The sequence below is a fragment of the Pituophis catenifer genome, unplaced genomic scaffold (genome assembly GCF_029215685.1).
Source record: "Pituophis catenifer annectens isolate HBS135680 unplaced genomic scaffold, rPitCat1.0.hap2 SCAF_5, whole genome shotgun sequence".
In the NCBI taxonomy this organism is placed as follows: Eukaryota; Metazoa; Chordata; class Lepidosauria; order Squamata; family Colubridae; genus Pituophis; species Pituophis catenifer.
In genome coordinates this window covers 29,306,279-29,328,597 of record NW_027256885.1, presented here as the reverse complement: position 1 = coordinate 29,328,597, position 22,319 = coordinate 29,306,279, and the positions used below count along the sequence as shown (strand labels likewise).

At 47.9% G+C, this 22,319-nt stretch overlaps 1 protein-coding gene across 4 annotated transcripts in view; it reads left to right on the top strand.

Moving 5' to 3' along the window:
• The window catches only part of CDK12 (cyclin dependent kinase 12), a 170,808-nt gene that overhangs the window by 2,842 nt on the left and 145,647 nt on the right, over positions 1–22,319 (top strand). For all 4 annotated transcript variants that reach the window (XM_070944431.1, XM_070944430.1, XM_070944429.1 and 1 more), the window contains exon 2: positions 11,496–12,371. In XM_070944431.1, the coding sequence (XP_070800532.1) occupies positions 11,496–12,371 (876 nt within the window). The remainder of the gene's footprint in view (positions 1–11,495; positions 12,372–22,319) is intronic.

The window sequence follows — 22,319 nt, the reverse complement described above, 5'->3', positions numbered from 1 at the left end:
TTGAAACCTAAAAGATGAAAGGAACTTTGAAAATAGAGCTCCTTGTCAATATTTGTCACTGATTCTAAACTTTATACTGTTCACCTTTAAATAAGATTTCATTCTGCTTTGAAGATGTTATTCTCTCTTTATAATGTGAATGAATGAAACTGCTAATACTGGTTATCACTGGACATTAGAGAATTAACATGTCCATGGATATGTTTCTATAATTTCTGTTAACACTTCAATACAGCAGTCCCCAACCTGTGGCGGCTCAGCAGGGTGGGGGAGAGGGAACCATGCTGTGCAAGTGGAGGGCCGGCACACATGCATGCACAGCTCAACTTGCACAACTTGAGCTGTGCACGTGTGTGCACATGCACCGGCCCGCCACTTGCACAACTTGATCTGCGTGCACACATGTGCATGCCTGCCTGCCGTTCACATGGCCCCAGTTGCAAATAAGCCATGTGCCGGTAGTGGGCTACGGTCCAGGAGTTGGGGACCCCTGCTTTAATGTAGAATTTCAGCATTTGAGCTAAGCTCTCTGTTCAGTGAAGCAGTTAACACTCTGGCAGTGCTGAACAACAGTCTTGTCCCATTGTTTTGAATATTTAGAGCAGTTGTCCCCAACCTTTCCAGCTTGGCAGCCTGGTGCGGGGGGGGGGGGGGTTGGGTGTGTGAGTGGTAGGTGCACATGTGTGAAGCTCCGCTCGCACAAGTGTTGCATTCATCCTGGCGGGCTTCTCATGGGAGGTCCAGTTTAGGAAAAACACAGGACAAGTGTTTTCTCGGGATGAGAGAGCCTCGAGCTGACTCCAGACCTCTCTTTTATTAATTATCAAAATACAGCGTCATCAGAAGGCGTTATTATGGCTACACATCTCATATTACATGCATGAAATAGAAAAGCATCCATATATTCTCCATATAAGTTTCATTACAGTAAATCACGTGAATTCTAGGAAAGCGATACTAAAGGTAAAAACAAAACTTAACTCTGGCTGTGTTATCATATTTGCTGCCAGTTGCTGCCAGCCGAGGGGGCCCATCTCCCCGTTTATCAGATTACTTCAACCCTCAGGAATGTTCTACAAGGAGATGTCTCCGCTTATGCAGGCACAGCCTATGTTATTAACAAAGAGAACGAATAGGGCCCTTCAGAGAGTATCCAGCTGAACCCGCATTCCCACACACGAGCAGCACATGCACCCTACACACACAAATTGAGCTTTCCATGTGTGCAGAGGGTGCTTGAGCAGAGGGCGCTTGCGCTTGCACACAAAACTCCACTTGTGTGAGCAGAGAGTGCTCACGCACGAAGCTCCATTCATGTGAATGGAACTTCGAGCGCAAGTGCGCTCCGCTCGTGCAAGTGGAGCGCAGATGTGTGCGCTTGCCCATTTCTCTCGCAGCCTAGTTTCGAACAGGCTGCAGCCTGGTAGTGGGCCGGGGGTAGGGGACCCCTGATTTAGAGGGCTCATATCTTCCTAGTTGTGAATTCTGCATGGTGTTCATGCAGTGTGTCTCTCACAGCTCCATTCTCTCTGCAATGGGATAGTTAATGACCTCAAGAGAAAGTATATAATAGTTAACATACAGCACTTTGTATGGATGCAGTGTTGTGAAACAAGTATTGATTACTAGGCAAACTGCCCACCAAGTGTGATAAGAAAAAAAGTACCATTAGGTAGGTTCTTTGTATTGTATAATTTTCCTTTGGACCATGGAGAGAGAGAGAGAGAGAGAGAGAGAGAGAGAGAGAGAGAGAGAGAGAGAGAGAGAGAGCATGTACACACACACACACACACACACACACACACACACACACTGCACTTGGTGTGTTACATTTTGAATCCAATATTTTTGTTTCCATGGTTTTTTTGTTTTTTTTTATTATTTTTTATTTTTTAGACAAACACACATACAAACATACAATGTATTTTCTTTGAACAGAGCATTTGGCCGGTTCACAAATTTAAACAATGTTTAGTCATTTCAATTGAGTTTCATCTATTTTTTTAAAAGACCATTTCAATTAAGTTTACAGTTTCTATATTACCTTTTTGCCGTATTCATTTCTCATCTATTTTTTAAGAACCAATATTACCCTTCATTCTCACCTCTAATCTTAATCTTAATCAAATTCAATTTTTCCCTTCTATATTTTGTCCCTTCCCATTGTCATCTATTTGTATATCCTCACCTTGATTCATTATGTAATGTTACAGTAGTTTAATTCTTATAATAATAATAAGTCCGCTTATTTTATATCATGAAAATACAAATCCAACATTTTATTATATCACAATTAATCATTTCTACTTTCTTCACATTATCAAATTTCCATGGTTAAGGTGGTTGGTTCTTCCAACTCTGGGCAATTACTTTTAAATAATGTAGGACAAATGGCGCTGCTGTTTCCTGCTCACCACAGACCAAATGTCAGGAAAGCATCTCGATGTCTATTGAGAAAGAATTTGTATGAGTAAACATCTGATCTTAACTATTTTTAGAAAATGTATTTATTAAATTTGTTTGCCACCCATCTCGCCACAAGGCTGATGCAATCTTTATGATGTGCTCAGTAAAGTGGGTTTGAATAGAACAAACAAGAACAAGTATTGTATATTTAAATATGTGAAACTGCAAGGGGGTATCTCATTCCTGTTCATTTTTTATATTCTCTTAAATTTCACTTCATAGTCTTTACAAAGTTCTGTCTGGTGTACTAGCCGCTCACCTGCTACATATGTTGGGTTCTGCAACTCGTTGACCATTTCTAACTTGTATTCTCCACTGGACTCTTGTATAAAAAATGTGCCCTTCCTCTAAACCAGCAGTGTCAAAGTCAAGGCCCATGGGCCAAATCCGGCCCATGAGGTGCTTAAATCTGGCCCGCGGGGTCAGCCTGGAAATATCAAAGGACTGGGCGGTGGTGCCTCTGCCAACCAAAACGGGCTGCGTGGAGCCTCTGTGTGGCCCATTTTCGGCCGGCAGAGTGCTGCAAGAGGCCAGGGAGGGCAAAAATGGGCCTCATGGGGGCCACGCAGGGTCTCCACGTGGCCCGTTTTGGCCAGCAGAGTGCTACAGGAGGACTAGATTGGACTAGATTACAATTGTGTGCCATCAAGTAAGTGCCTGATCTGGATAGAAAACAAGCAACATCCTATGTTAATACTACAGTTTAATGCCAGATTTTACATACTGTAGGTCCATTTAATCTACAATCAACAATCTATAATTGACAGCCATTTGAGGAACAAATGAAGAATATTGTATTCTGTTTATATATTACCTTACCTGGAAGTGTGCCCTGAAGCATACAAAACATTTGACTGTGGTTGGGTTCACATGTCACTTAACCTTGTGGAGGTTTGTTTGGTTATGACTTAGTATGTTGGGTGAATCGAGCTATTGTGGTCTGCACACTGTGGTAAAATTAGGCCACCATAGCTTTTAAAACAAACCACACTGTAGTGTGATGTGTGAGTGCATTCCATGGGAATAACAGTCTTTCAGCCAAAACAAAATAGTTTTTATTAAAGTATTACAACACTTATATTCCTATTGATAATTGGGGATTCCTAGTAATGATACTCATCATTGCAAAGAAAGATCCCAGATCTGGGCCCCAGTTAAGTTACATTCAAGAAAGAATATTCCTCTTTGTTCTTGATAAGAGGTCTGTCCTTATGTTTCCAAAATAACATCAGTAAATATGACTTTGGTATCCCCAAGAATACATGTAGCTTTTTTCATATCGGAAGCCATGAAAACAGTTTAAACTGCCTAAAATAGAAAATAATATGTTTATAGTTACTTGTTGATAGCTTATTCAAAACGTGGAATAAAATTAGAATAATTGGCCTAAGGCTGAGTTCAGCCAGGTTTACTGATTTAATGAGGTTCTTTTTTCAATCACATGTATTTAGTGTCCGCTACTGTCTTTGTGGACTGTTTACTGCTGTTTCTGACATGTTTTGTAGCCTAATTTATCTTTGATCTTAATTTAAGTCAACAGTGCTTGTCATAAACAACTGTATGTACAATTTTGCCTATGTAATGATCCAGGCAACTGGATTTGTGGACACCACTGTCTGAAAGTCTCAGTAGCCATACTGTGTTAATAATGAATGTAGTAAAGGTTTAAAAAAAGCTAAAACATTTAAATATGAACAGTATATAAACAAGGAGCAAACTCCACAGTCCCAAGCACTGATAATGTTACCTAGTTGGGTAATGAAATGTCTGCAAGCAAACAGCCAAGCTCAGAGCACCAAGGACTCCACAGTTTAACCCTAAGCTACATGTTTCTCCCTTGCACTGCTTAGAGAGTCCATTGAATGGGTTATTCCTCATCTGATAGGCCAGAGACTGAGTAAGAATTTGACTAAACACACCTCTTCCGGTTTAGCCCCAGTTCCTTACTCAGTCCGGCCTTTCGAGACTTGTGTTCCTTAGCTCCATTCACTGGACACTCTAATATTGGATAAATTTCCACAACTTCTGTCTTTTTTCGGCTTTTGAAGTGTCCCGTTAGCTGCAAACTATTTAGGAGGCTGTTTGGAGAGTGTTACCGCCGGCGGTTGGAGTTCCTGGTTTTTCGCTCGCTGTCTTCTGACTACATTTGCCTATTGATCTTCTACTCGTAAGTTATCGGAGGAGCGTGTGGGGAACTGTGTTGTCGGTTTTCGCTCCGTGGGGATCGAGGAAACCTCCGTGTTGCCGGAGCTCAGCTCTCTTTCGCTTAGCCCATGCCGCCATTAATCAAGGGGTTGTGTTGTCGGCCCTGACTCCCAGCGGGCTCATTTTAAGCGCGAATAGGGCAGTTTTGTCTGTCCTGCGCTTCTGGCTATCTTGAACCCCTGGCGCTTCAGGAGCTCTGTTGCTGGCTCCACGCCACCCTACAAGGTCTTTTCTAACAATTTGGAGCTGTGTTGCCGGCTCCCAGTCTCTTGGCCGCCATTTTGAAACTTCCAGAGGACCGTGTTGCCGGTCCAGCGCCATTTTGATTCACATCGTGGGAGGCGGCCATAGCGGGGCTCTCTATTTTGGCCTGTTGCCAACATATTACCCCTATTGACCCTGTTACAGAGTGATTCTGCAGAGGCTCCTTTATTTATATTCCTATCTAATTGGCATTACCACTTTCTGACCAAATCAGGAGTTAATTTGATCATTGCCTGCATTCCTGCCCACTATAATATTTTTCTGCCATTTTTCCCTCAAGGATGGCCACTCGCAGTCATTCCACAAGGAGTTCCAGATCACCCTCACAACAAAAGGGCAGATCCAAAAGGAAGCATTCCTCCAGGGCTTCATCATCTCACCCTGCACCCTCTACTACTTCTGCTGCTGCAGAAAAGGATGCTAAGAGGAGACATCTAGTGCTGAACAAACAATTTGATAAGGCAAAGAAGCAGGCGGAGGCCATCATTCACTCTCCACCTTCCACTATGCCAGTTCAAACCTCTCCAACCCCGGAGCAGGACACCTCCATCCAGCCTCACCAGGACACCTCTTCCTGGTCTCCAAATGTCTCTACTGCAGCTCAAGAGGACCAGACCATCGTCAGAGAGGTCTTCGCGCAAGGATCTGATGCCACCCCACCTATAGATAGGCAATCTCATGCCTTCCAACCACCTGCCACCTTCACTCCTACAGCGGCAGGGCTCCACCTAGAAGAGGGCCATACCACTTCCATCCCTCAGGAAATGTGTGATCTCATTGCACAGACTGTGGCTAGAAGCATTGATACGGCTCTTACCCAAAGAGGAATTCTGGCCCCGTCATCTGCTCCTGTTCCAGCGCAGCGGCCATCCAGGGCATCATATCATCTGGACAGCGATGCTTCTTCTGCCACCCGTTCTCCCTCACACTCTCATCGCAGTGACCAATCCGTACTAGATGAAGAGGAGGCCTTTGATTACGACCTTTCAGGCAACGAGGAAGACTCATCTTCAGAGAGACCCCGGTCCACGGGTCTCTTTAGACATGAACTCTTCAAGACCTTATTACATGAGGCCAAAGTCACCACCAATATGGGAGTTTCGTCTGCACGTACGACGGAGACTTCGGATCACTGTGATTCCAACACACTCCTTTTTACAGAAGCAGTGACTGAGCAGGAGGTTGTACCCTCCCCGAAGCTCTTCATGGATACTGTCCAATGCCAATGGGCCCAACCTGGTTCCATTTCCACTCCCAATGGCCTAGACAGGAAACACTACACGGTGGAGCAGGAGCTCGAGGATCTTCTCAAACTCCCCACAATTGATGTTCCCATGGCCAGCCTGATCTCCCCCAGCATACTTTCATCCGATGCAGCCGAGGGCCTCCACACAGAAGATAGACGGGCCGAGATCTCTACCCGTAAAACCCATCAGGCTGCAACATGGGCTATCAAATCAGCCACAGCAGCCTCCTTCTTTGCCAGGACTTCCCTCATTTGGCTCCGGCAGATGCAGGCTACAGCGTCTCCTGAGGATGCTCGTCTCCATCAGGATATCAACAAGTTGATCGCTGCCACGGAGTATACGGCAGATGCAACTCTCAATTCTGCCAAATATGCTTCGCGAGCCCTGGCTTCCAACATTACATCTTGTCGACTGCTCTGGTTATGTCATTGGCAGGCGGACATGAGGACATGAGGACCAAGTGGCATCTCGCGGCGGCCCCTTTTAAAGGGGGAGCCCTTTTTGGAGAAGCTCTGGAACCTGTCCTAGTGGAAGGTAGGGACAAAAGAAAGGTCCTCCCTTTCACATCCAGACGTTCTGCCTTTCCCTATCGCAGACAGTCCTTTCGGTCCGCAGACCCCAGGTTCCAAGCCCCAGCCCCTTCTCGACCATTCAGCCATGCAGCCGACAGGTCCCATGACAGACAGCCATTCAGGGAGCGCACTCGTCAGTCCCAGTCCAGATGGCCCTTTCAAGGCTCAGGCTTTCAACCCTATCGCAGAAAGTAACGAGACCTCCCTTTCGGGACCCATTGGAGGTCGTCTCGCCTATTTTTCCAACAAGTGGCATACCACGACCACCGATGCTTGGGCCATCCAGACGGTCTCCCTAGGAGTCACCTTGGAGTTCATTTCTGATCCCCCACGACGCTTCATCAATTGCTCTGTTTCCACTGATCCTGCCAAGAGAGCTCTAATGGAAGCTGAAATCCAGCACCTATTATCCATTCGGGCCATTGAACCGGTCCCTCCAGAACATCAGGGTGCCGGCTTTTATTCAATTCTTTTCTTGGTACAGAAGAAGTCGGGGGTAGCAGGGCCATTTTGGACTTGAAGCTCCTAAACGTTCATATACGGTACAGGCGTTTCAAGATGAACACCCTGCATTCAATTCTAGGCATTAGACTCGGAGATTACTTGTCATCTATTGATCTCCTTGAGGCCTATCTCCATGTTCCTATCAGACCATCCCATAGGAGATTCCTCAGGTTTTGCTACTGGGGGACTCATTTCCAATACAGAGCCATGCCCTTTGGACTTTCTTCCGCCCCCCGTATTTTCACTAAGCTCCTTGATGTAGTGGCGGCTCATTTACAGGCGTCACTGGTCAGACTACAATGCTACCTGGATGACATTTTAATTCAATCTTCATTCCAACAGGCACAGAAAGATCTCCAGGTGACCATCTCAGCTCTCCAACAACACAGGTTCATCATGAATTGGGAGAAGAGTCAACTGACCCTTTCCACCGAATTGGTGCATCTGGGAGCCCGCATAGATACAGTGGCAGGTCTAGTCTCCCTCTCGCAGGAACGACAACACAACATCCGGGCCACGGTGCACCAGGTCAGGTTGCTCCACAAGGCACCTCTCCTTCTCTCTCAATTGCTGGGTCAAATGATCTCGTGTTTGGCAATTGTCCCCTGGGCGAGACTGCATTCACGACCCCTCCAGTGGCTTTTATTACCAAGCCAAAAGGCGGGCATCAGCAACTCCAATGCCCGGGTCAGGGTCCCCCCGAAGGTACTCCAATCCTTCGACTGGTGGATGTCCACAGCTCTGGAGAGAGGGTCCCTCTTCTTTGAGCCCCAGCGTCTAATACTCACCACGGACGCCAGCCTTTTTGGCTGGGGCACACATCTCAACGACCAGATCACTCAGGGGCGTTGGACGCCCAAGGATCTGCTCAACGATATCAACTGGCTGGAGCTGAGAGCCACCCATCTGGCTCTCCGCCACTTCCAACATCAACTGTCCGGGCATCACGTGCTCCTCAGGACAGACAATGTCACGACAAAGGCCCACGTGAATCGACAGGGTGGGACGCGCTCCAGGATTCTCATGAGCGAGGCCGCTCAACTGGGGATTTGGGCATAGAAGCACCTACTTCCTCTGCAAGCAAAATACAGCAGGTACCGCCAATCTCCAAGCAGACTGGCTGAGCGGGATGGCCATAGATCCAGCAGAATGGCAACTACATCCTGCTTTGGTCAGCCTCTAATAGATTTGTTCGACAGCCCGGCCAATGTTCAGCTACCTTGTTTCCTCTCCAGGTACTGGACTCTGGAGGCCGAGGGGACCAACGCTCTTCGATGCAGGTGGCCTCCGGGTCTACTCTACGCCTTTTCCCCGATACTCCTGATTCTGAGGGTAGTGCGAAAAATATTGGAGGAAAAGGCAGAGGTCATTCTGATCGCCCCATACTGGCCCCGGCGCCATTGGTTTGCGGACCTCAAGGAGCTATCAATCGACTGCCCATGGAGAATCCCGCTGGAGCAGATCTCCCTTCAACAGGGGGCGGTTTACCATCCGGATCCCCAATGGTTCCAGTTAGCCGCCTGGCTCTTGAGCTGGAGATTTTAAAGAAAGACCACTATTCGGCCGAGGTAATTTCCACCCTCGTCGCCTCCCGCAGAAAGTCCACCACTCGCATTTACGATGCGACTTGGTCTTCCTTCCGTCGTTGGTGTGTTTCTTCGGGAATTGACCCCACAGGTGCGTCCATTCCGCAAGTACTGGACTTCCTTCAAGCGGGCCTCAACGCGGGGCTAACAGTCAACACTCTGAAGAGACAGGTCACGGCCCTGGCGACTGTTCTCTCCTGTAAGGATCACGGTTCGCTATCACGACATCCCCGTGTTTGATGTTTTTTACGGGGAGCTTCCAACCTTCGGCCTCCCCCCATCCACAGATACCCTTCCTGGGACCTTCATCTCGTCCTTCAGGTCTTAACGGACTCACCTTTTGAACCAATGTCCTCCGCCAGCCTCAAGTTTCTGACCTTCAAAGTGGCCTTCCTGGTCGCGGTCACCTCAGCTCGCCGGGTGTCCGAACTAGCGGCTCTCTCCATACACAAGGACTTGTGTATTTCATTCGGATCGAGTCATTCTGCGGATGGATCCTACCGTTCTCCCCAAAATCAATACCTTGTTTCACAGGGCACAGGAAGTTGTGTTACCTGACTTCTGTCCCAATCCCGCTCATCCCAGCGAATGACGTTGGCACTACCTGGATGTTCGCCGGGCCCTCAAGTATATTGTTAGGACCGCTTCCTTCTGCAAATCTGAATCTTTGTTTGTGTCCTTTCAACCCATGTCGCTTGGCTCAAGGGTTTCTTCTTCTACCATTGCTCGCTGGTTCAAGGCCTGCATTTCCCTGGCCTACGAACGAAGGAACAAGACCGCCTCCTGCCCGCATCACGGCCCACTCGACGCGTAGCGCTGCTACCACCGAAGCCTGGGCCACACAGGCCCCTCTTATTGAGATCTGCAGGGCGGCCACCTGGACATCACCATCATCCTTCATTCGTCATTATAAGTTGGACAAGTTTGCATTGGCAGAGGCAGCCTTTGGTCGCAGAGTTCTCCAGCAAGTCCTTCCTCTGGAGGGTCTGCCTACCTCCTCTTTTTCTGCCCCCCCTTAGGATATTTAGCTTGGGTATATCCCATTCAATGGACTCTCTAAGCAGCGCAAGGGAGAAGGAACATTGGACTTACCTGAAGGTTCTTTCTCCTTACGCTGCGTGAGAGTCCATACCTTCCCTTGATGGGGGTTCCGGTCTACCATTGCTTTCCTTTCTCGCTCAGGTTTTGTCTCTTCAGATCTGGACTTCGTTTCAGAACTGGGGCTAAACCAGAAGAGGAGGTGTGTTTAGTCAAATTCTTACTCGGTCTCTGGCCTATCAGGCGAGGAATAACCCATTCAATGGACTCTCACGCAACGCAAGGAGAAAGAACCTTCCAATGTTCCTTCTCTTCTATTGGTAACTTTTAAATAACCTGAAAATAAAGAAGCAACAAAGTAATGTACTTCACTAATAAAAAAATACAAATTAAAAAGTAAGGAGGCAGCTAACATATTTCAAACAGCTACTATATCTTCTAAAATTTAGATTAGTAATCTACACTGCAAAGACCTGAGGTGCTCCCATTAGACATTCTCAGCTGCCTGTAGTTAACTGCAGAAATTGTTTTCAAATCTTTGTGTTTTGTAGGTTAACTTGGTTGGAATGTTAGTGTTTGGGATTCGGAATAATTTAGATAAGATTACTGATCTGCTGAGATCTGATTCTTAGAACCTTTTTGTCCAGTAATGTTAGAACTGAGAAGACTTGCTGTCAGGGAAGGACTAGGGAAGACTAACAACAACGTGTGGATTTCTGATGCATGATATTGAGTTTTGATGTTGCCAGTACTTTTAATTTAGTTTCTACTTTTCAGGAGCTGTAGGCAAGGCATATAGTACTCCCCTTATTATTTTTTGTCATAACCCCATGACATAGAATGTAGTAAAAAAAAACAGTGATTGGCCCACAGTCGCATAGCAATTTTCTGTGGCTGAGGATGCACTAGAACCTGGGTTTTTCTAGTCTAGTCTAACACCTTAACTGCTACACTATACTGGAAAGTACATAGCCTATGCTGAACAGCAGAGCTGAAAATGTATTCCCTTTCTGAGCTGGCCAGTGAACTCTGTCTTCTTGGTGCTAAAGACAAAGTAACCTCAAATGAGTTCTTTTTCTGATTACATGGAACCTCTAAGGGCATCTTGGGAAAGTAACAACCATTGTGGGAGAGTGAAACTGGAAAGCAATGCTGACCCAAGCAAAGGCAGCTCAGCTTCCCTCCCTCCCATCTCTCTTTCAGTCAAAACGTGTTAAAGAAAAACTTTGTAGTAAAGATATGCACATAACATGAACCTATAGAAGAAAACGGAAAAGCCTGTAGGAAGTTGGAATGTGCACTTGGAGCTTTAGGGTCATGGTCAGTGTCTGTACATAGAGTGGGTTATGAAGTGGCTAAAACATGACCAATTTTAACCATGGTTTGATGAATAAACCAGCTGGGTTCATGCAGCACTTAACCATGGTTTACAAACTGAAGTGGCTGGATTCATATATCTTGTAACCCCAAACCAAACATATATGGTGTAGTAGAAAAACAGTTGAAGAAATATGCATACTGTACTTCTTCAGAGCTAGAGGTTGATTTTAAACATAAAAGTATGGCAGTTGAGATTTTATGGGATTCTGATTTATCCTATTTTGTTTTCATAGGAAGCCCATGAAATCCCGAAGCAGAAGTCCTGCTTATTCAAGGCATTCAACATCTCATAACAAAAAGCAGAGAACTGGGTCTTGCAGTCGTCATTCCAGTATCTCACCTGTTCAGCTACCACTGACCTCCAGTTTGGGAGCCGAGCTGAGTAGGAAGAAAAAGGAGAGGGCTGAAGCTGCTGCTGCAGCTTCAGCAAAAGTTGATAGAAAGGAGAGCAAGGACTCACCTAGCCTGTCCTCTAGGAAAGAAAATAGCATAACTGAAGTAAAAGAGTCTATAATGGATGTCAGGAAGGCAAAAATTGCTAAGCCTGAAAAATATCCTCCTGATCTGGAGATGGTAAATATTCTACAATACAGTGCAGCGACAAAAACAACTCTTGAGCCTGCCAAAACAAAGACAGAAAATTCTGAGAAGAAATTACCTGCTTCAGTTAGAGACTCAAAAACAGTGGGAACAAAGTATATGAAACTTACTATAGCAAAGGAAGAAATTGTGACTCCAAAAGAAATACAGTCAGCTGAGCAAAAGGTCCCACCTCCTTTGCCTTCTGTAAAGTCACTCCCTCCTTTACCAACATCATCCCCACCTCAGGTTCCTCCTCCATTGCCCCCCTTGCCTCCATTGCCAGTTATTCCCCCTCTGCCACCTGCCCAGTCATCTACCATTCACAGCCCTGCTTTAGTTTCTTTGTGTCTGTCATCTTCTGTCTACTGTAAGACATCCTTAACTTCGCAGGCTAACTCTCAGTTCACCATGCAATCTTCCTCAAAGGGACATGTTTCTGTGACCATTGCTGTCCCCCATCTGAAAACGTCAACATTGCCTCCACTCCCTTTGCCACCAATCTTGCCTGGGGAAGATGAGTTGGAAAGGTAAGGTTTGTAGATGCTACTATTCTACAAAGTCTTGCTAGTGTAATGGCTTGCTCACTTCACTGTTCTGATGTAAACCTTGGTATCTAAAAATAGTTGAACTGGTGTAAATTGTATAGTCAATAGAGGAGGAGGAGTCTGGTTGCTGCCTCTGAAACCTTGAATTACTAGTACAGGTAGTCCTCAACCTATGACCACAATTGAGCCCAAAATTTGTTGCTAAGTGAAACATTTGTTAAGTGAGTGTTGTGGCCCGTCAGCAGCCTGTGCAGCTAGTAGCTGATTCCGACAGCGAGGAGGCTGGTGTACTGCACCAGCAGCCTGTGCAGCTGGCACTCGAGTCAGACAATGAGGAGGCTGGAGAAGATGTGGTGTCAGAGGCGGGGATTCAGCCAGGGCCTTCAGAACCTCCAGAAGCTCCTATAAGTGAAGAGGAAGAAGAGGAGGAGCCTCTTCTCGATGCACGGGCACGCAGAGCTGCCAAAAGGCAGAAGTGGCTCCTCAGGAGGAGGTCTCCTTGAGAGTAAGGCTTGGGGCTAATTGGCCACTCCCTTATCTTATTTAAGGAAGGACAACAACTGAGGCAATTTGCAGGGAACAACTTCGTTTACTCTCCTTCGCGTCTGGATCTTAGTTCTCTTTATCAGTTTCCTGCAAATTGCTTCTGGGCTTTCTGCCAACCATAGTAAGATTACGATTATTTATTCTTTGGATTCTTGTAGGCTGTTAAGAAAGTTAATTAACAGCCTTTCTTTGAAAAAGACTGATTTAATTTAGTAAACTAAGGTTTGTACAGACTTCGTGTGCGCTGCGTTCTTTGGGGTCCGTAGCTGGGGCAGAACAGTGAGTTTTGTCCCACTTTACGACCTTTCTTGCACAGTTGTTAAGTGAATCACCACAGATGTTAAGTTAGTGTCATGGTTGTTAAGCTTTGCCATTAACCTTGTTTGTCAGAAGGTTGCAAAAGCTAATCACATGACCCTGGGACACTGCAACCATCATAAATATGAGTCAGTTGCCAAGCATCTGAATTTTGATCATGTGACCATGGGGATGCTGCAAAGGTGGTGTGAAAAATGGTCATAAGTCAGTTTTATCACTGCTGTTGTGATAACTGTAGTGAATGGTCACTAAACAAACTGTTGTAAATTGAGGACTATCTGTAATGTGGACAGGATTTGGAATTCATTGCAGGATATGAAGGATGTACCTCTTCAATAGAGAAGAATTTGGGTAGCATTGCTGGGAAAGGGCTTCGCCTGAAATTCTTGATAGGTATTGCTAGCCAGGATACTTTGACTTAAATGATGTGGCTGATAATCCTACTGTTGTTTTCAGTGTTTACTCTTGCTTGCAGTGCTCTTTATGAAGATAGCTCTGAAATGTTCATGACTGGAGAATTTTTAAGTACGATAGCACTGTGGTTTTAGATTCAATGTTCGTTCTTGTTTAAGTATATTTTGTTTTATCATAAAAAGTAAAATACAAAACAGAAACAAACAAAAACAAAAACATAGGTCTAACAAAAGAAAATGGTGTACAAAAAAGGAAAAGGTGATCCAAATACCAAATAAATTTAACATTTAACATACAGAATCCACCCTGGCTGGAAACTGACAAAAAGAACAGTAAATTCTCCCCTTCTCCATTGTGGGTGGAGACAGCAGCCAGGATGGGGTGTGGTCATCTGTTAGGCCGATAGACTGAGCCCATCAAATTTGCTAAGTCCCGCCCTTGTTACCGGGCAAACCCGGCTTTTGGCTCAGTCTGTCAGCCTAGACAGGCGTGTGGGACTGATCCTCTTGAACCCTTTCTCCTTTCCTGGCTACTACTTCTCTGCTTTTCACTAATTACTGCTCTGGTTTGACTCGGACTGTTTATTGGACTTCTTTTGGACTTCGATTTCAACTTTCAGTAAGCTTATTCCCCAGTAACTGACTTTACTGGTTACGGGGGGGGGGGAATTCCTCTGCGCCCCTTCCCTTGCGTTGGGGGGAACCCCTGGGAGCATTGTGGAGTGATCGCGCTCCCCTTTTACCATCACAGCTGACCGTTTTGGCTCTTGGGGGCAAGCCTGGTGTCCGTGGAGCTTCGCGCCCCCTTTTCAAACCTCCCGGCAGCCATTTTGAATTTTAAAAAGGCTCCGTTTTTTTCTGCTCGCCGTTTGCTCTATTGACAGCTGCTTCGTGGAGTTTTAACGCTCCCAACGGCGCTGAGGGTAGCCCACGGCCCTTCCCTTTGACCACTGTCGCCCTTAGTGGCCGATCCTGCCTTGCAGTCTTCTCTAACGGCGCAGATCAGCTGGTGGAGCCCATCGGCTTAGGCGCCTCTCCCCGCAGCGCTGCTTGAGCGGCTGGGAAGGTTTTTGGCACGAACGTGTGTTAAGAGCCTGAACGGAGCTGCGCGCCATTCCCTGCTGCCATAGGGATTTTTACTGTTATTTGTTGACTTGCCCGGCCTTAATTTCTTAATCATTGCTGGTGGAGCTTTACGCCCCCCCCTCCCTACCTTTACGTTTGGTTGGTGGACTGTTCGTGCCTGGGCTAAGGAAACATTTTTGAGTGGGGTCTCACGCCCCCCCCCTTCCTTCTTTCAACCTCTGTTTCGCCCAGGTTATTTCCAACCATTACATGAGGAGTGTCTGCGCTCCCTGGTGTGATATTTGGGGCTGAGCCACATTCATTACTGCCCCTTCCTTTGGCCTGTGCCCTCTCGTGCCTAATTTGCAACAACTATCTGACAGTTCGCCTTACTGTCATCATGCCTAAGGCTTCCCATAAATCTAAGCACTGCCACAAGGCCAGGAGTTCTGATACTCACCATCATCAGGGAGTTTCTTCTGCTACTAAAGAGGTCCCCTCTGGATCTTCTTCCAGACTAGACCCTTCTGGCTCCTCTCAGCCGCTCAGCAAGGCACCCTCTCGTGCGGAGGCTCGCAGGGACAGAGTCCTGAAGAAGATTTGCGCCAAGGCCAGCGGCGCTCAGTCAGTAGGCATGGAGACTGCTTCAGTCTCGACCCATCCCCCTACGGGTGCTGATTCTGCATCTCAAGGGGATCGTCTTTCCCTTCAGGACTGTCCGGCGGTCATTGCAACGACTGATCTGTGGGGTTCGTCTGCACCTACGACCTCTGTTCCTCCTCCGGAATCATCCCCAGCTCTACCTGCTGGAGAAGCCATTCCAACCGGGATACAACATCACTCTTTCCCTTCCACGGAACAAATACAGCAGATGATTGCCGCAGCTGTCCAACAGTCGTTGGCCTCGCATTTTCAGTCCACTAGCAGAACGGTTTCGGTGCGTTCAGTGGTTTCCCCTTCTCGAGGGGATGGGACTCTGGATGATGTTTTGTCCATCGATGCTCCTGACTCACCCGTGTCTTCTATGGCCAGCAGATCCCCTTCTCATGCGGCTGATGACCCTCATGACCTGGAACTCTCGGAGGATGATGATCTGCCTCCTGAACAGCCCGCCTTTACGGGTATTTTTCCCCAGGCCTTGTTCAAATCCCTACTACATAAGGCCATTGCTACGGCCCAGCTTAGCTCTTCTTCACCGCTACCGGTTTCTGCTTCTGCATCTAAGGGACCCTTAAGCCCTCTCTTCGCCGAGCCAGCTAGGACTGTAGATACCATTTCTACTTCCCCTTTGTTTCTCGATGTTATCAAGAAACAGTGGTCTTCACCGGGTTCTGCTCCGGCTCCTACGGCAGCGGATCGACGAAATTTCAGTATTGCTCCGGACCTAGATTCTCTCCTCCAGGTCCCGTCTGTGGACGCTCCCGTGGCGGCCCTCTTACCTCACTCAGCGGTTCCCGGTGATCCTGAGGAAGGCCTTTGTCCGGAGGAGCGCCGGGCTGAACACGTGCTCCAACGAGCTCACCAAGGTGCTTCATGGGCCATCCGAGCAGCTTCTACTGCCTCCTTTTTTAATCGAACAACTCTTTTATGGCTTCAACATTTGCAGGAGTCGTTGCCTACGGAGGACGTTCGAGTACGACAGGATTTAAGCAAGATTATTGCTGCCACACAGTTTTCGGCGGACGCTACTCTGAACGCCGCTCGCTTTGCGGCCAAGTCTCTAGCGTCTTCGGTTACTGCGTGTCGATTAGTTTGGTTACGCCACTGGCAGGCCGACGCTAGGCATAAATGGCGCCTGGCGTCTGTTCCTTTCGCGGGCTCCAAACTATTCGGGGACTCTCTGGATCCTTTCCTCTCCGAGACAAAGGATAAGAAGAAATTCCTCCCAGTTGTCTTTCGCAGGGGGGATTCCAGGTTCCGCCCGTACACTCCTCGCCCCCAATCTCGCCCGTATGAAGGATCTTCCTTCTCCCCTTCTCTCCCTAGGTCACAAGGGAATTTCCAATCTAGACAACGGGACGGTCAGGACAGACCTTCCAGAGGTAGGACTTTTGCTCCCAAACGGCCCTTTTGGGGGGGAGGGGGTCGTTTCTCCGGGCGCCGTCGCTAAGTGCATCCCAGACCCTCCCATAGGGGGCAGATTGGCTCTTTTCGCCCCTGTCTGGGAGGGCTCCACTTCGGATAAATGGGTCCTGGCCACCTTAAGATCTGGGTTGGCCATTGAATTTCTTTCCCCTCCTCCGAGGTCCTTTGTGTGCTGTCCGCTTTCTAATGATATCCAGAAACGGTTCCTTATGGATTCGGCGGTTCGGCACCTACTATCAATCATGGCTATTCAACCTGTGCCCTTGCGTGAACGGGGCACGGGATTTTACTCCCGTGTCTTCCTCGTTCCCAAGTCCTCGGGGGGGTGGAGACCCATTCTGGACCTTAAGCGACTCAACCGGTATGTCCTATACCGGAAGTTTAAGATGCACTCACTAAAATCTATCCTGGACGGTGTCAGGAGGGGTGATCTCCTCTCTTCTATAGACCTCACTGAGGCCTATCTCCACATCCCCATCCTCCCCTCCCATAGGAAGTTCCTTAGGTTCTGTTACGGGGGGCGCCATTTTCAGTATCGGGCCATGCCCTTTGGCCTTTCCTCGGCTCCTCGTACCTTCACCAAGGTACTGGCTGCCCTGGCAGCTGCCCTTAGGGCTAAGTCTATTCGTCTACAATGTTATCTGGACGATATCCTGATTTTGTCTTCTACTCCTCAACAAGCTGCCTCCGATCTGCAATCCACTCTCCATGCCCTTGCTACTCACGGGTTCTCAGTTAACTTGGAGAAGAGCCAGTTAGTCCCTTCTACTAATGTGGTTCACTTGGGGGCCCTGATAGATTCCGTTACGGGGAGAGTTTTCCTTTTGAACGAGAGACAGGAGAGTTTGAGATCCCTTGTCTCCAAGGTTGAACGAGCTCCATCTTCCTCTCCCCTGCTATTGTCCCAACTCCTGGGCAAGATGATTTCCGCCATTTCAATAGTCCCTTGGGCCCAGTTACACTCGAGGGAACTTCAGTGGTTCCTGTTGCCTCTACAGAAAGCGGGTAGAGCTACCTCTCCTGTGAAGGTTCCTGTCCCTAGGAAGGTAATTAGGTCCTTAAGGTGGTGGCGGTCTCCAGCACTTTCCCGAGGTTGTTTTTTCTTTGATCCACAGAGAGTGGTGGTGACAACGGACGCCAGCCTCCAGGGCTGGGGTGCTCATTGTCGGGGTCACCTGGCTCAAGGTGTCTGGACCTCCGTCAAATCCTGTCGCTCCATCAACTGGTTGGAACTGCGAGTGATCTACCTGGCACTTCGGACCTTTCACCATCTTGTGTCCAACGCCCACGTTCTGGTCCTCACGGACAATATCACCGCGAAGGCCCATGTCAACCGTCAAGGGGGCACACGGTCTCTCTCTCTAATGTCGGAAGCTTTACAGTTGGGCCTCTGGTCGGAGATCCATCTGGCTTCGTTGCGGGCAGAACACATCTCCGGTGTCACCAATCTGCAAGCCGACTGGCTCAGTCATCAGCGGCTGGACCATGCGGAGTGGTGTCTCAACCCTCGTCTCTTCCACCAGATCACGACGCGTTTCGGGATGCCGGTGATCGATCTTTTTGCCACATCGGACAATGCTCAGCTGCCGCGATTCATCTCACGGTTCCCGTCGGCTCAGGCAGAGGCCGTCGATGCTCTCCGCTGCCCGTGGCCCCCAGGGCTCCTATATGCCTTTCCTCCGGTTTCTCTGCTCCCCCGGGTAGTTCGCAAGTTGCTGATGGAACAGGCGGAGATCATCCTGGTGGCCCCGCATTGGCCACGCAGACCTTGGTTTGCGGACCTCGTATCTTTGTCGATAGACCAACTTTGGCAACTTCCTCAACCGCAGGACGCTTTAATCCAAGGGACATTGACGCATCCAGACTTACAGTGGCTCCGTCTGACCGCTTGGCGATTGAGCGGCATGCACTTCGGGAGGTCAACGTTCCTGCAGACAAGATTTCTATTATTCAGGCGTCGAGAAGGCCGTCTACGGACCGGATTTATTCGGCCACTTGGAAGTTGTTCTGTGCCTGGTGTGATCGAGCGGGGGTTCATCCACTCCAGGCCTCCATCGTTAATGTTCTCGTTTTCTTAAGGGAAGGTCTTCGTAACGGACTGTCCCCCAACACATTGCGGAGACAGGTGGCGGCGATTTCATCGGTCCTTACCGTTGGGTCCTTATCCTCTTTGTCACAACACCCTTTAATCCGCCGATTTCTGCGAGGGGCTACAAACCTTTCCTCTCCTGTGTTACACAGGTATCCAACTTGGGACCTTTCGGTTGTTCTAAATTCCCTTACGTCAGCTCCATACGAGCCTTTGCGCACGACTAGCCTTCGCCTCTTGACGTGCAAAGTCGCCTTTTTGGTTGCAATCACCTCGGCCCGACGCATTTCTGAATTGGCTGCTCTTTCAATCCGGGAGGACCTCTGTGTGTTCCATGCCGACCGTGTGGTTCTCCGCTTGGACCCAACCTTTGTACCTAAAGTTAATACCACTTTCCATCGCATGCAGGAACTTATCCTGCCCAACTTTTGTCCTCATCCGAACCACAGACTTGAACGACGGTGGCACTCTTTAGATGTCCGACGGGCCCTGCGGATCTATATTAAGCGGACGGCGGATTTCCGTAAATCGGAAGCCCTCTTTGTCTCTTTCCTACCGGTATCCTTGGGCTCCAAGGTGTCTTCATCGACTATTGGCCGTTGGATCCGGCAAACGATATCCAAGGCATACGAGTTACGATCTCTCCCGAGACCATCTCGACTGACGGCGCATTCTACCCACAGCGCTGCGACATCGGCAGCCTGGGCTACTCAGGCCTCATTGCTCGAAATATGCAGGGCGGCTACGTGGACATCGCCTTCTCCATTCATTCAACACTATAAACTTGACAAATTTGCTTCAGCAGATGCCGCCTTTGGTCGTAGAGTGTTACAGCGAGTTGTCTCTGAGGGGGGTACTTCGGACCAGACTGGTCCCACCCGACTGTAGGGACGTGGATCTTTGGCATGTCCCATCCTGGCTGCTGTCTCCACCCACAATGGAGAAGGGGCATTGGTCTTACCTGAGACGCACCTTCTCGTTGGGTGGAGACAGCCTCCACCCTCCCTCTCTTTCGCCAGTCTGGCCCCTTTTGGTTTCTTACCTGTCTTTTTTCTTTAACCTGTTCTTGGTGTCCCACACGCCGAGCCTGTCTTCTTGTCCTCGCCAAAAGCTGGGTTTGCCCGGTAACAAGGGCGGGACTTAGCAAATTTGATGGGCTCAGTCTATCGGCCTAACAGATGACCACACCCCATCCTGGCTGCTGTCTCTACCCAACGAGAAGGTGCATCTCAGGTAAGAACAACGCCCCTTTTACACACCCACACACACACACACACACACACACACACACACACACACACACATATGAAAAAGAAGAAAGAGCAGTCAACAGGTTAAGCTAAACATTATACTAATCTTCAAATCCCTCTGTTAACCATCTGTTCTTATTTTTAGTGCGTAGAAAGTCCACAAATGGTTTCAAGTCCTCTCATAAAGCTGTCTAGTCCATTATCTCTAATCAAAGCAGTTAATTTCACCATCTCTGCTAATTCAGTCAATTTCAAAATCTATTCTTCGTCGGCATTCCTTTTTCTTTCCAGTGTTTGGCAAATACAATCCTCACAGCCGTCACCATGTGAAGGAATAGCACCTCAAATTGTTTTTCAATTGGCTTGTCCATCATACCTAAAAGAAAAGCTTCAGGTTTCATTAATATTTGTATTTTAAATATGTTCTGCATTGTCATTGTTATGTTTGTCCAGTATGTTTTCACATATTTGCAAGACCACCACATATGATAAAATGAACCTGGATTTTGACTACATTTCCAGCACTTATTAGAAGTCCCTTTATACATTTTCATTTGTCTATCGGGGGTCAAATACCAACAATACATTTTATTAAAATTTTCAAGCTATAATTTAATGTAAATTTTAATCCATTTAATGTAAATTTTAGCTCTTGGTGGTGGCTGCCATGGCTCCCACAGGTGAAAGTTATCACCATGGATTTTTCGTCCCACTCTTCCTGCTTCCTGACCCTGAGGGACCATCAGGGCCTCGATGGGTCACCGCAGCTTTCCACCTCTCCCAGCCATTCAGAGAGATGTAGCCCTCGGGGGGAGGGGGAGGTGAAGATCAGTGGTGGGTTCCTCCCAGCCAGTAGCGGTGACGATATGATGTCACCGAACCAGTTCTCTTTATTTGGGAGTTGGGCCCTCCTGCCCCCCCCCCCCCGCGTTATTCTTATCTTTTATTTGGCCCCACTCCCAATCTATTGCTGCCTCCTGAGTCCCAGCTGATCGGCTAGAAGGAAAAAAACTGTTTAAACTCTTGCCGCCCTACAGCTGATCAGTGTTTAAAGGCAGTGTGGTGGTAGACCAGTGCCTCCAAAAACAAATGAGTAGACCGGTGCCTGCAAAAATAAATGGGTAGACCAGTGCCTCCAAAAATAAATGAGTAGACCAGTGCCTCCAAAAACAAATGGGTAGACCACTGCCTCCAAAAACAAATGAGTAGACTGGTACAGCTCTGCAAGCAGTTAAAAGCCTGGTAGACCAGTACCTCTGCTAAATCCTGAAGAATTGTCACATGACCATCAAGCTATGCCCACAAAATAAGCCACGCCCACAGAACCGGTAGCAAAAAAAATTAGAACCCACCCCTGGTGAAGTTGCTTCCCCCCCGGCTTTGATCTCCTGATTGCTCCCTTAAACCAACATTGTTTGCATAGTCCCCATGGTAGAGGTAACTTCCTCTCTGGGTTGATCACAATTGCAGTTGTAGCCTAATGTCAGACTTGCCCCAGTCCGATCCCTTAGGAAAGAAAGACCATCAACTCCATTTGGTTGAAGTGATAGGTTCTTTTACTGAAAGATGCTGGCTGCAGTAAGGTCAGGCTAGAACTAAATTTCCTGTGCTAAAAAGATTCAGAAGGTTTCCCCTCATCCCAGCCCTCCCCCCATGACCAGTTTATTTTCAGGCAATGATTTATTTTCAGGCTTAGGTGTTTTGAGAACGCTGAGATGTTTGGGACAATTCACATTCCTTCTCAGGGTGCATAGCCTTGAATGCTCAGAATGAACGTTGGACTTACCTTGAACGTTCTTTCTATGTGCGCTGCAGGAGAGTCCAAGCATGGGTTAATTCAGTCTGATCTGACATCACTGAGTTGGAAATTCTTTGGCCACACCTTCCTCTTCCGGCCGAGCCTCAGTTTTTTCAACGAAACCGGAACCAGAGAAGACGCAGTCCATTCGAAAAACCGACCACTCCTGGACCCCGGACCAGTACAAGCCAGGGTGGGATTGGACTCTCCTGCAGCGCACATAGAAAGAACATTCAAGGTAAGTCCAACGTTCATTCTCCTGTGCGCTGCTTGGAGAGTCCAAGCATGGGATATACCCAAGCTAAATCGTTGTTGGGCGGGAAGCAGATTGGTCCAGGGTCGCCTCGGCCGGCAGGACTCTTTGTA